Source organism: Pelophylax lessonae (assembly GCF_965119305.1).
Source record: "Pelophylax lessonae genome assembly, chromosome: 4".
Classification (NCBI taxonomy): Eukaryota; Metazoa; Chordata; class Amphibia; order Anura; family Ranidae; genus Pelophylax; species Pelophylax lessonae.
In genome coordinates this window covers 355,801,083-355,813,609 of record NC_138771.1, presented here as the reverse complement: position 1 = coordinate 355,813,609, position 12,527 = coordinate 355,801,083, and the positions used below count along the sequence as shown (strand labels likewise).

Genomic DNA, 12,527 nt, shown 5'->3' with positions numbered 1-12,527 from the left:
CCTACAGGCGTGTAGGCGAGCGACGTAGGTCTACGTCGCTTTGCCCAGCAGCACCAGACTGACGCAGAAAATCCTCGTTAAGCACTAGTGTCCCCATTGGAAGATTTTGCCTCTATTACTTGGGGACAACCCAAAACGTGAGATTTTTTTTTACTTCACTTTCAAGGATAATGGTAAGCAAGACAAATATATATGGTGAATCTCCTTAATGGGGGCACAGGCAGCAAAAAAAACCGACAGGTGATCTAATCCCTCTACACTCTATCCAAAACGATAGAAAAAACAAACATATGACTCTAGTTAAACTTGAAGTTTTTCCTATGAAAACCAGAAGTTCAGGGAAGAAGCCCTGAGAGATCGAGGAGCCAGCAGCCCTTAAAGCTTTAAAACTGCAAGTAGTTTATGGAGGAATGTTTGTTTTACTGTGCTCAATCCTTTAAAGTGTTACTAAACCCAGAACCCTGCATTTACTATATCTGGTCTCTTCCTAAAATAATTGCATTTCCATGTTCTGTGTAATGTCAATGTAAACTGCTAAATACCTTTTCTCATCAGCAGTACATAAGTCTTGTGACGTCTATCAGTGTCTGGTTAAAGCTTGTAGGAGGAGTTTTCACTCTCCCTTGATTGTCCCATGAGACTACAGGTCCCCTGACTCTGTCTGGACAGTGCTGATCACATGCACTCTCCCAGGAAAAAAAAAAAACTCTAGCACACCAAACTAAGCATGTTCAGCTTGCCCCCCAGGCTCTGTTCTATCAGGAGATGGTTTGAGGACTGTGCAAGAAGGGGAGGATCAGAGAAGACAGGATAAAACAGACTTTTTACACATGAGGAGGATTGACCAATCGGGTTCCACAGTGAGTAGAGGATTGACCAATTAGGTTCCACAGTGAATATAAGAAGCATGCTTTACTGCATATAAAGTCTGAATTTACTGTTGTGAGTTTAGTAACACTTTAAGCTAAAAAGCGCTGAGAGTTTAATACTACTTAAAAAGATAGGGGTATGTAAATCTTTGAACAGGACCATTTTATTATTTTACTTTTCTGTGGTTTGTTAATGACAGTGCTTTTCTGTGATGTTGAAGGATTCCTAATTGCATCAAAAATAAAAGAATTGTGCTTGGTCTGATCACGTTTTCTTGAATGTGATTTTGTAAGATGACCATTTTTTAGCCAGTTGCCATCCACAGCCCATATATAAAAAGGACCTGGTCTTCCAAATGGTTGACACAAGCTCACAACTTCAGCTGTAAAGTTGCCCAACCACTTTTATATTACCGAGAGGATGCAAAGTGGTTAAACAGAAGGATCCCAAACATCAGCGAGATTCAGATGTAGCATAATAAATGTGAAATGCAGCAAAGAATGAAATATTTGATATATTTATAATCCACTGAGGTCTCTGCATAGGACACTATGGTACATGGGACACTACAGGACTCACTGCCACTGTGGATGGCAACTGTGGGGGCCTAAAGTGGTGCAAAATGGAACCAAACATACCAATTTGTAAAGCGCAATGCAATGTTTTACAAATGGGGCAAGGTATTTATTTTATTTAAAGGCAGCAGTGTAGATGTGGTTAGATCATACTGGTTAAAAGATTGGCCCCTTAGTTTATTTTAGAGGAAGAGCCATGGACTTTTTACATAGGTGCAGGTTGGGATGTACATTATAAAAAAAGTTCTTATCCCAAATCACATTGTTCTGTTGGTTATACAAGCAATGATTGCTCCAGCGCCTCTACAAATGTATATCACTTGTCTAAATCACAGAAAACACTTCAGGTTTTCTTGCAGCCGTTTGCTCTGGCTCTGCCCACAAACTTCGTATATTTGCAATAAGGTGAATGATTTACAACTTAGTTATTTCCATATAAAAAGCTGTCCAGTGAATAGCAGCCAATCGCATCCACGATGATGCATGAAACCAATGAAATTGAGTATATGAAGGGGCTTTCTGCTGCATTCATTGTCCCCTATTGTCCCGCTGACCTTGAACAGAAAGTACAGTACCTACTTCAAAGGACATTTTTTTTTTTTTACATTAAATTTTTTTTGAAGGTAAAACAAAGTACAGAAAAAGAAGTGCAACTTGGGGGTAATTACAAATGCATAAACGACTAAAGGACCAAAAAACAAAAAGCTTATCACGAGCACAAAATATAAGGTCTAAGCCATGTGTCTGGGTTAGAAGCAGGAAACCGATACTTCTTAGGAGTAGACAACCACCTTGACTGGTCATGGTCAGAATAAACAATGAGTCGTAGCAATTAGGAATACTCAATCACCCGGGAAGTGCAAGCAAATCCCGAGCATGAACCACAACGGTACCATTGGAGGCGAAGGAAAAAAAAAAAAAAAAAACAGGTTGATTAAGACAGTCCTAAATTTTTACCGGCCATGGGTTACGGGTCTTTCAACTAGGGGAGTTGCCCAGTACGCAGCAAAGACTCGTTGGGAAGTAGTGAGTGAGAAAGCGTACATACAGGATAGATTGAAAGAAGAACTAGAAGAAGAAGAAAAGAGGGGAAGGGGGGGTTCAAAGAACATCTTTATCCAGATTTAAACCATCAGTATAGTACAGGGTTACTGTGGTAATATACGATATCAAAAGCAGGGGGTGCTGTGGGTGACAATTCCAGCTTACCAAGCTGGACCCAAATTGAATAACTGCTAATAGAATAGATTTATTGTTGGATCCATTGCCAATAAATTGCTCCACATATTACATCAGGCATTCTTAAATCTCTTAAACATCTACTACTAACAAAACAATGGTGTGCAGCTAAGAAATTGCTTTAATTTTCAGTACTGGGACTTTTCCAGGGACACATTGTCCCTGGGACAGTGGGGTAGCGCCTATACGTTGTTTTAAAAGTAAACCAGTTATGTGAGAATAGGGAAGCTGCTATTGCTGACCACCTCATAAAAATGATAGTAGCCTGGCTGTTATGCTGACCTCCTGTCATCAATACATCATGTCATTAGATCAGGAAGATAAAAGAAAAGTCAAAAGTTTTTATCTGCTTACTTACAAGCAAGGCCAGCAGTAGTTTTAAAATAAGTTAACCACGGCAGTCTGATTCCCCTTAGATTCTTTCCTCCACTTTTAGGTCCCTCCTGGACATAACCAATAGACCCTTCACCCCATTATTTACATGTGACAGGTTGGCACAGATATGATGTTATGCCCAGTTTTCCCTAGCACATTGGACAACTTTAAAAATCGGAGGGGTTTTCACTGTCTTCATTTAAAGGATAAGTCTAGGCAAAAACGTAACTATCGCTAAACCTAATCACTTTGACCCTGTAAATCAAAAATGGCTGTAATTACCTATTCTGCAGCCGATCCGGTTTGGTCCCACGCTAAGCTGTCATCGGCACCTTTAGCGTAGAGACGGGTGCAGGAGAGGCACTTGACAACGGAAGTCCCATAGCAAGTCTAGGGGGGGGGGGGGGGGGGGAAGTCCCTCCCATTCATTTCACAGCCATTGTCGGTCCTCTCCTGCACACAGCTTCCATCGCTGGAGACCAGACTGGATCAGGTGCAGAAATGCTTAAGTACAGCGATTTTTGCTTTACATGGTTAGATAGATGAGGTTTAGAATATGGCACAGAGCAGGTTTAGCATTAGTTAGGTTTTGCCAGGACTTATCCTTTAAGGTCAGGGCACATTTTCCATTACCCTGAAAAACACCAACAGCCTGCTTTATATTTGCAGTGGAGAAAACGGAATTTTTGTAAAATCTTACCTGTAAAATTCCTTTCTCTGAGTCCTCCGACAGTCGCCGCCTCTTCATATTCGTCACAATGGGGTAATTGACCTTTGCTCCGTAGGAGTAGCTAGGCAACAGAATATGTCAATATTAAAGCTTTTAACATATCCCACCCCCAGGGGGTGGTCCCCTCAGTCAATACCCTCCTACTTCCTGTATCCATACCTCAGTTTCAGTAGAATAGCAGTAGAGTATACAACCAAACCCCAAAAGAGGGGCGGGGGCGGCGACTGTCGAAGGACTCAGAGAAAGGAATTTTACAGGTAAGATTTTACAAAAATTCCGTTTTCTCTTACGTCCTCCGACAGTCGCCGCCTCTTCATATTCGTCACAATGGGGACGTCCCAAAGCAGTGCAAACATGAGGGGTGGGAAACGCAGCCGCGCCTAAGGCAACGCCGTCTCCACATCAGAGAAAGGAACCTTACCAAAGGAAGGAACCAGCTGGGCAGCATGAAAAAAACTTGCTCAACAGAAGCAACAACCCAGGAAAAAACAAATAACCTAGGGATAAAAAACACATCCCAAACAGCCAAGGGTCCAACAAGGGACCTTAAAGAACTGCCGCACTAAGAACCTTGCGGCCAAAGGAAGCATCTGCCGATGCCTGAACATCCACCTTGTAGAATTTTGAGAAGGTGTGAACGGACGACCAAGTCGCCGCCTTACACACCTGGGCCACAGAAGCCCGATGATGACAGGCCCAAGACGTACTCAGAGATCTGGTAGAGTGCGCCTTCACAGGCATAGGAGGAACTTTCCCCTTCAAAGCATAGGCCTGTTCAATGGTCTGTTTGATCCATTTGGCGATGGTAGAAGCCGACGCCGCCATGCCCTTCCGAGGACCCTCTGGAAGGACAAATAAGGAATCCGACTTGCGAAAAGATTCAGTCAATTTCAGGTAAACCCTGATCGCCCGAACAACATCCAGGGAGTGCAAATCCACCTCCTTCGGATGTTTAGGTTTCGCGCAGAGCGAAGGCAAGACAATGTCCTCATTGAGATGAAATTCCGAAATCCTCTTCGGAAGAAAAGAAGGGTTAGGTCGCAAGACCACCTTATCCAAGTGGAGCACCAGATACGGAGACCTGCAGGACAAAGCTGCCAGCTCCGATACTCTGCGAGCCGAAGTGATCGCCACCAAAAAGGCGACCTTCTTGGACAACATAGACAACGAGATCTTCCTGATCTGTTCAAAAGGAGCATGTTGTAACACGGACAGAACAAGATTCAAGTCCCAAGGAGGCAGAGGTTCCCTCCTCGGAGGGACTAGATGTCGCACCCCTTGAACAAAAGTGCTAACCAAGGAGTTAGATGCCACAGGACGTTGAAAAAGAACGGCCAACGCAGACACCTGACCCTTGATCGTAGCCAGCGCCAAACGCTGGTCAACACCCGTCTGAAGGAAGGACAACACCCTAGACACCGAGTACGTGCGAGGGGAATACCCCCTGGACTTACACCAGGCAAAATAGGCCTTCCAAGTACGGTAATAGACCTTCCCCGAGGAAGACTTCCTCGCGTTGATCAAAGTGTGAATGATCTCAGGGGAGAGATCCCTATCCTTCAGGACCTCGGTTTCAACAGCCAGGCCGTCAAAGCCAGCGACTGTAAAGCAGGATGGAATATCGGTCCTTGAGACAGGAGATCCTCTCGAAGAGGCAGACGCCCCGCCAGATTCACGAGGTCTGCGTACCAGGACCGGCGAGGCCAGTCCGGTGCCACAAGAATTACCGCGTGCGGTTCCGAGTTCAACCTGCGAAGGAACCTGGACAGCAGTTGAATCGGCGGAAACGCGTACATCAGTCGGTACTGATGCCACGGAGCTACCAACGCGTCTGACGCGTCTGCCCGAGGATCGCGCGTCCTTGCCACGAACCTTTTCACCTTGTTGTTCAGACGAGACGCGAACAGGTCCACCTCCGGAAGACCCCACTTCGCGCACAACATCTGGAAGACATCCGGGTGGAGGGACCATTCCCCCTGGTCCAGGGTCTGGCGACTCAGATAATCCGCCTGCCAGTTCTCCACCCCCGGAATGTGAACCGCCGTTAATCGCCGGGACGTGTGTCTCGGCCCAAGACAGAATGTCGGCCACTCCTGGTGCCCCCTTGGTGTTTGTCAGTCTGCACCCGAACCGGACGGCCCTGCAGCCTGTCCGTCCAACGTCGAAGGCAGAGATTTATCGCTCGCAATTCCAGAATGTTGATCGGAAGGGAAGATTCCTCCTCCGACCAAGTTCCCTGGGCGGACAGAACGCCCAGAACACCACCCCAGCCCGATAGACTGGCATCCGTGGTGACCACCGTCCATGAGAGAGGACGAAAAGACTTGCCCCCCGACACCGTCGGGGACTGGAGCCACCACAGAAGATCCCTTCTGGTGCGATGACTCAACGAAATCCGGAGATCCAGAGATTGCGGTCGCCCGTCCCACCTGGATAGGATCTCCGCTTGGAGACCCCGTGTGTGAAACTGGGCGAAGGGAATCGCCTCGAAAGCCGAGACCATCAATCGCAAACAGCGCATGCACGTCCGGATGGACGAGCACGGAACGTCCCTGAGGGACCTGACTTCTTCCTGAAGAGTCCTGAGTTTGTCGTCCGGTAGGAAGACCTTCGCCTGGACCGAGTCCAGAATCATACCCAGGTAGGGTAGACGAACCGACAGGCACAGTGTCGATTTTGGAAAGTTTATCGTCCAACCAAACTCCTACAGAGTCTGCATCGTGACGGAAAGGTCCTTCACCAGACCCTGGCTGGTCGCAGACCGAACCAGAATGTTGTCCAGATACCCCAGGACAGAGATGCCCTGGGCTCTCAACAAAGCCAGAACCGGTGCAAGCACCTTGGTGAACACCCGTGGAGCCGAAGCGAGACCAAAAGGTAGCGCCACGAATTGGTAATGATCCTCCGCAATTGCGAATCGAAGGTACCTCTGGTGACCCTCGAAAATGGGGATGTGAAGGTACGCATCCTTCAAGTCGATGGAGGCCATGAATTCCCCCGGAACCAGGGCAGCCACCACCGACCGCAGGGATTCCATGCGGAACTTGCGAACCCGCACAAAGCGGTTCAGAGCCTTTAGGTCCAGAATTGGACGCACCTTGCCCTCCTTCCTGGGCACGGTGAACAGATTGGAATAGAACCCCCGAAATCTGTCCCGATGAGGCACCGGAACCACCACAGATTAGCCAAGGTTTTTCGCGAAGATTGATCCACAGACCAACACTTCAGCCAAACCAGGCGGCGTGACAACACCGCCACGCTGTGCACACGTGCAGCCAACGGGACTATATCCAAGTCCGCATCACACAAATACATGACTCCCTGATGGATTTGATCCACCATAGCCAGCGTCGCCGGAGGGGCAGAGTCAGCCACCAGGACGCGCCGAAGTACCTGCGTCCAATTCGCGACCGCCTGAGCTGCCATAAGTGAAGCAAAAATAGCTTTTAGCATAGAACCGGTAACCGAATAAGTATGACGGGCAAAAGACTCCAGCCTCCTGTCCGTGGCATCCCGAAACACCTGGGTATCCTCAGCAGGAATCGCAGTGGACTTATTCAAAACCGCCACCGCGTGATCCACCGGAGGTGGCACACACCAACGTTCATCAGTGGCGGGTGTGAAGGGATAACGCAGCTTGAACCTACTAGGCACAGCAAAAGGCTTCCGTATATTGCGCCATTGTTCACTAACAGCGCGCTGAAAATCTTCAGTGCAAGGAAAAACTTGCGATGATTTGCGTCTCCGCTGCGTCCCATAAGAGGCCAGGACAGCAGGAGGACATGGCTCATCCTGCAAACGCAGTGTTTGTTTGATAGAAGCAACCAATTCATCCATGAGTGCAAGCTCTTCAGACGAGCCAGGGGGGGAATTATCAACCCCTTCAACCTCAGCCTCCCCTTCAGACCCCACAAGATCCAGGGAGGAACGGGACCTCGATAAGGAGACCCCAGCCATAGCAGCCCCATCACCATCACCCTCTGAATCAGAGGAAATTGAAACTCTGGGCCGTTTTGTGGATTGAGCAGCCACAAGCATTTGCACCTGAGCAGCAAGGTTAGCCACAACAGCAGCCAAATCACCCCCTGGGGGGGAAACAGCAGCCCCTTGGCCTCCCACCAAAGTGAGAGGAAATTTGCTTTCCTGAGAATCCATGCCCCCAAAGTTTGCAGAAGAACAAAGGGTAACTGCCCCTTTAAAAGCGCGGCGAGCGCAGCCCACCGCACACACACACCAGCACAAAGTCGACCCCCACAGGGAAAAGCACAAACTCAGGCAAGGATTACAGGAATAGAGAGGATAAAAACCTGGAGAGACCACTGCTGCCTCGATCGGTGCGCCCAGGGAAAAGGAAGTGATGCAATACAGGCCGCTCTATTAAAGCCTATGGAAGGCTACAAAAAAATGGCCGCCTGCAGTGTTAGCATGAGGCCGGAGCGATCGCCACCAAAATGGCGGCGCTTGGCGCCGAAAACGCCGCTCCCCACATACAGTGAAAACACCAGTACACGTGCAGTATATTAAAACAATGGCAGACCGCAGCAGCGGCCGCCTCATGTATGCATAAACACGATCCAATCATGCCCTGCAGCATACAGCCTGTCACAAAGTAAAAAAGCAGCACACAGTCTGACACAGAAAAAGTGCAGCATAGCCCCCCTCCTTGCAGCCCACAGAATGCAGCCAAGACAGATAGGGAGTCCAATAGTGTGAACAGAGGCAGGGTTACACAGTCCCAGACTGACACCCCCCAAACAGACAGGTCCCCACACAGATACACTTACCTCCTAAACGGCGTGGGGAACCCGCACAAGCGATCAAGCCACTGCACATGGGACAGGGAGAGTCGCAGCCAGGACGCAGCAGAACTGCGGTGCGAAACCGCATGGCGTCCAGTGAGGTAGCCACCTCACCATAGCATCCCTGCAGCGAACAGGGATGGGTCGTTCACATATGCCAGGAAAAATACCTGACTGAACGCTCGATGGCAGGCTGAGAAGCCACTGGCCCACAACCTGCGACCAGGGGGGCCAGCCCGAGACCCAGCCCGCGCGATCCTCTTCATCAGAAGACCTAACTAATGCTGACAAAAGTAACAGCTAAGCAAGAGAGAGAAAAAAAACTCAAATAAAATCAAAAAAGAAGATAAAGGCTGAGACAAACTGCACCAGCATAGAGACATCCAGCTACTCCTGACAAGCTAGACAATGAAACTGAGGTATGGATACAGGAAGTAGGAGGGTATTGACTGAGGGGACCACCCCCTGGGGGTGGGATATGTTAAAAGCTTTAATATTGACATATTCTGTTGCCTAGCTACTCCTACGGAGCAAAGGTCAATTACTCCATTGTGACGAATATGAAGAGGCGGCGAATGTCGGAGGACGTAAGGGAAATAGGATTTTGGGGGTAACAGAATAGATGACTCTGCAATGAATCATTCATATATCTGGAAGTTTTTTTTGGGTTGCATTATGGTTTAAAGATAACTTGATCATTCTCAGTCTTTTATTCTGTGTTAAATATACAGCTCAGTCACATAGGACCACTGCCACACTAGACAGGTTAGTCCCAGAAATAAGAACTTTAGGCAGATTTAGCTATAAATAAATTTTTACCTTCAGCGAGTTCTCATTCATGCAGAAATTTTGCAAGCACATGCTCCAGCAGATGCTGCTCAACTGACTCAGCAGATAAACTACAGTAAGCAATTTCTTTGCTTAGAAGATAATCCAGGGAGAGAACAGCACGGAATTAGTGGACGGGATATTTTTTTTTTACATACTGAGAAACCTTTGTTAAAGACCATTTTTCTCTTGCTGCAGTAAAAAAAAAAATCTGACTATATTCCCTCCTTCAGGTGTCCACATCACTGCTTGAATGACCTGGACATTTCCTCTTGGCTGTCCAGTGGTGGGGTCCTCTAAGAATCCAGAAGAGAAGCCACGTTGGCATGATGGAATAAATAAGGGACCAGCAGGTGAAGGAGCATCTGCATTCCTGAATTAGCAGGGGACTTAGAAGTATATCACCAGTTAAGAAAAACACTCTCTGCAGTGTGGGTTAGAAGTGGGTGGGAAGGTTGTTATATTTTGCAAAGGATGAGGCTTTAAAAGGGCAACCCCAGGCACCAGCTAACATCCGTAAATTGCTAATGCTATCCAGGAACAAATGCTATTGTGCTAAAGTCCTAAAGGCCACTCTGTGGCTGCTACTGCCAACCACCTAGTTGCTCGACATGCTGACCCTCTGACTTCCATATTTTCTGAGTCACTGATCCAAAACAAGTACGCAGAATATATACCTTATACCTTTTTGTATACTTCTATTAGGTCAATGAGTGAAAAGATCAAAGGAAATAGGATCAGCAGGGCATCCAGGCAACTAGCTTTTTCCAAAGAGCTACAAGCCTCTCGTGTAACAGATTTACTTTATGATCCCAAGCTGCTAGATTAAATGGAGGTACCCATAGACTTTAGTAGACAGTCCCCTGTTCCAAAGGTTTTGGACTGCATTGGGGAAGAAGCCAACATCAACAGGTTACATGCAGACACCAACTGCCAAGAAATGTAAGGAGTAGAAATGATTTGATGTGTTGCAACATCTAGACGGACTAATAATATATCTCCCCCACAAATAAGCTAGTGCTGGAGGTGTCTTCACCCCTGCCCCACTGATAATGGGACCATTTGGGTCTAGCTTATACAGTCAAGAAAAGAGTAGTCAGTCCACTTGATAAAAGCAATGGAAAAACTGCTCAGTTAGGTTCAGTGAACTGAATTAATTTACTAGTGCACTGCAATCTGGCCTCCGCGCAGGTATATATGTGCTTTACCCTTGGTTTTAGCTGCAGTTCCATAGGCTATTAGATTGTGCATTGACATGTTTTCCGAAAGTGCACAAAGTCCCGAATGTTGCATCATCTGCAAAAACATGCAACGCAATAGAAAGTCTATGGGACTGTGGCTAAAACTGTGGGTAAAGTGCACGAGAATTGCAGATACAACCGCACTGCGACCAAAGCACAACGCACCGTGTGAAAACTGCCTAAATTAAAAAATATCATGCTGGACTGGAATATGCATTTAAAGATACATTTTTTTTTTGTAAAATCAGGAGCAGCACATTTTCTAGTTCCTATCCTAAAACCTATTACCCTGATTGGGAAAAAAGTACAGGCCACTTCATGGAGTTTTTCTTTTACCTGCACTGGGCATGTATAGGTGGAAGAAATTTGGAGTTTGGAAACCGATCAAGGCAGGACAGCACAGTTGCCTAGTGATTAGTACTTCTGTCTTGCACCACATGGGTCCTTTGTTTAAATCCCAACAAGGACACTATCTGCATGGAGTTTGCATGTTCTTCTGTGCTTGTGTGGGTTTCCTCCAGGTACTCCGGTTAGGTCCCACACTCCATGTTAGTAGATTAACTGGCTCCTGCCTAAATTAGATCTAGTATGTGTAGATATGCATGCGAGATATGGACTATAAAATGTAAGCTCGAGGGCAGTGACTGATGTGCATGTACAGTTTGTAAAGCGTTACATAAAATACCTGTAATAATAATAGATTAATGTCACAGTGTTGAGGCTAAGCAAAGACACAGCCAAAGTTTGGGACTTAATATAACTTAGAAAATAGAGCTCAGTGAACACTAATACATATGAATGAATGGGCCTTGTTTACCAAAGACTATACAGAAAATAAAAAAAACTTTGCAATCTTATGTGTATGGCAGCAGTAAGAACTCCCAGGCTTTAGCTGAGCTTCCCTAAGTTTGGTGACTGTCCTCGTGCCTACATCCAACTTTACACAGAAAGGAAAATCTGCCTCATATCGGCATTGTGAAGTATAAACAGGGATAGAAATGCTGAAGTAAAAACTGTGGTAAGAGCACAAGTACCGTAAACACTTACTTTTTTCTGTCTTTATCCTTCTTTAAAGGCTGCTGGGAAGTTGCTTGGTATCCCTGAGGCTGCAATGATTCCATGGCCATCTTTCGCCTGTTGAAGGCGTTCATCTCGTCCTCCATCTCCTTCCTCTTTTCCTCCAGCTTTCTGTTCTCATCTTGGTGTATCCTCTTCAGATGTGCAAACTTCTCTTGAAGCTACAAGCACAGAGCAATATATTCTCATGAAGCCTGCAGCATTATTAATGAGCAAAAACAGTTCACTTGCTTTCCTCAAGGCAATTTCTGCTATCAAAACATTGTGGATATCTGATGTTTATCATCTTTCATTACATTTACCATATGTCGATTTGGCTCTATATAATCGAGTTATACATTATGAGCAGACAAGCTACCACTAGATGGCAGTAATGCCTTCATTTGGTTTTCCATTTTATTAGAATAACTGAAAATAGGTTTTAGTTGCTTGGATCAAACCGGGATCATGGCAAAAAGGCACTTACTTCCCTCTCCTTTTCCTTCAGTTCTGCCTCTGTCTCCTTCACTCTGTTGACAAACAGCTGCCGCATTTCTTCCTCTTTCCGATGTAGGTCCTCCAGAAATTCTTTTCTTTTAGCTTCATAAGTCTCCTGAAGACTGAGAGCACAAGAATCATAAGAAAGGTACAAGGAGGAAAGCACAGGAAGTTGCAGACAATCTTTAGAAACCAGTTAGGGTGTAGCACCAAAAGTGTAGGTGCTTGCACCCGATTCATGTACTGGTCACACACAGGTACATGAATGTCTTTGTCTGCACTAAGGAAGGAGTGTCTCCATAATGTACAGTCCTTC

The 12,527-nt window shown here is 46.4% G+C and overlaps 1 protein-coding gene across 3 annotated transcripts in view; it reads right to left on the bottom strand.

Moving 5' to 3' along the window:
- Positions 1-12,527, bottom strand: part of SEPTIN8 (septin 8) — a 192,197-nt gene that overhangs the window by 41,967 nt on the left and 137,703 nt on the right. For all 3 annotated transcript variants that reach the window (XM_082254249.1, XM_082254250.1, XM_082254251.1), the window contains exons 8-9: positions 12,201-12,333; positions 11,705-11,895 (exon numbers count right to left, since the gene is read on the bottom strand). In XM_082254249.1, the coding sequence (XP_082110375.1) occupies positions 11,705-11,895; positions 12,201-12,333 (324 nt within the window). The remainder of the gene's footprint in view (positions 1-11,704; positions 11,896-12,200; positions 12,334-12,527) is intronic.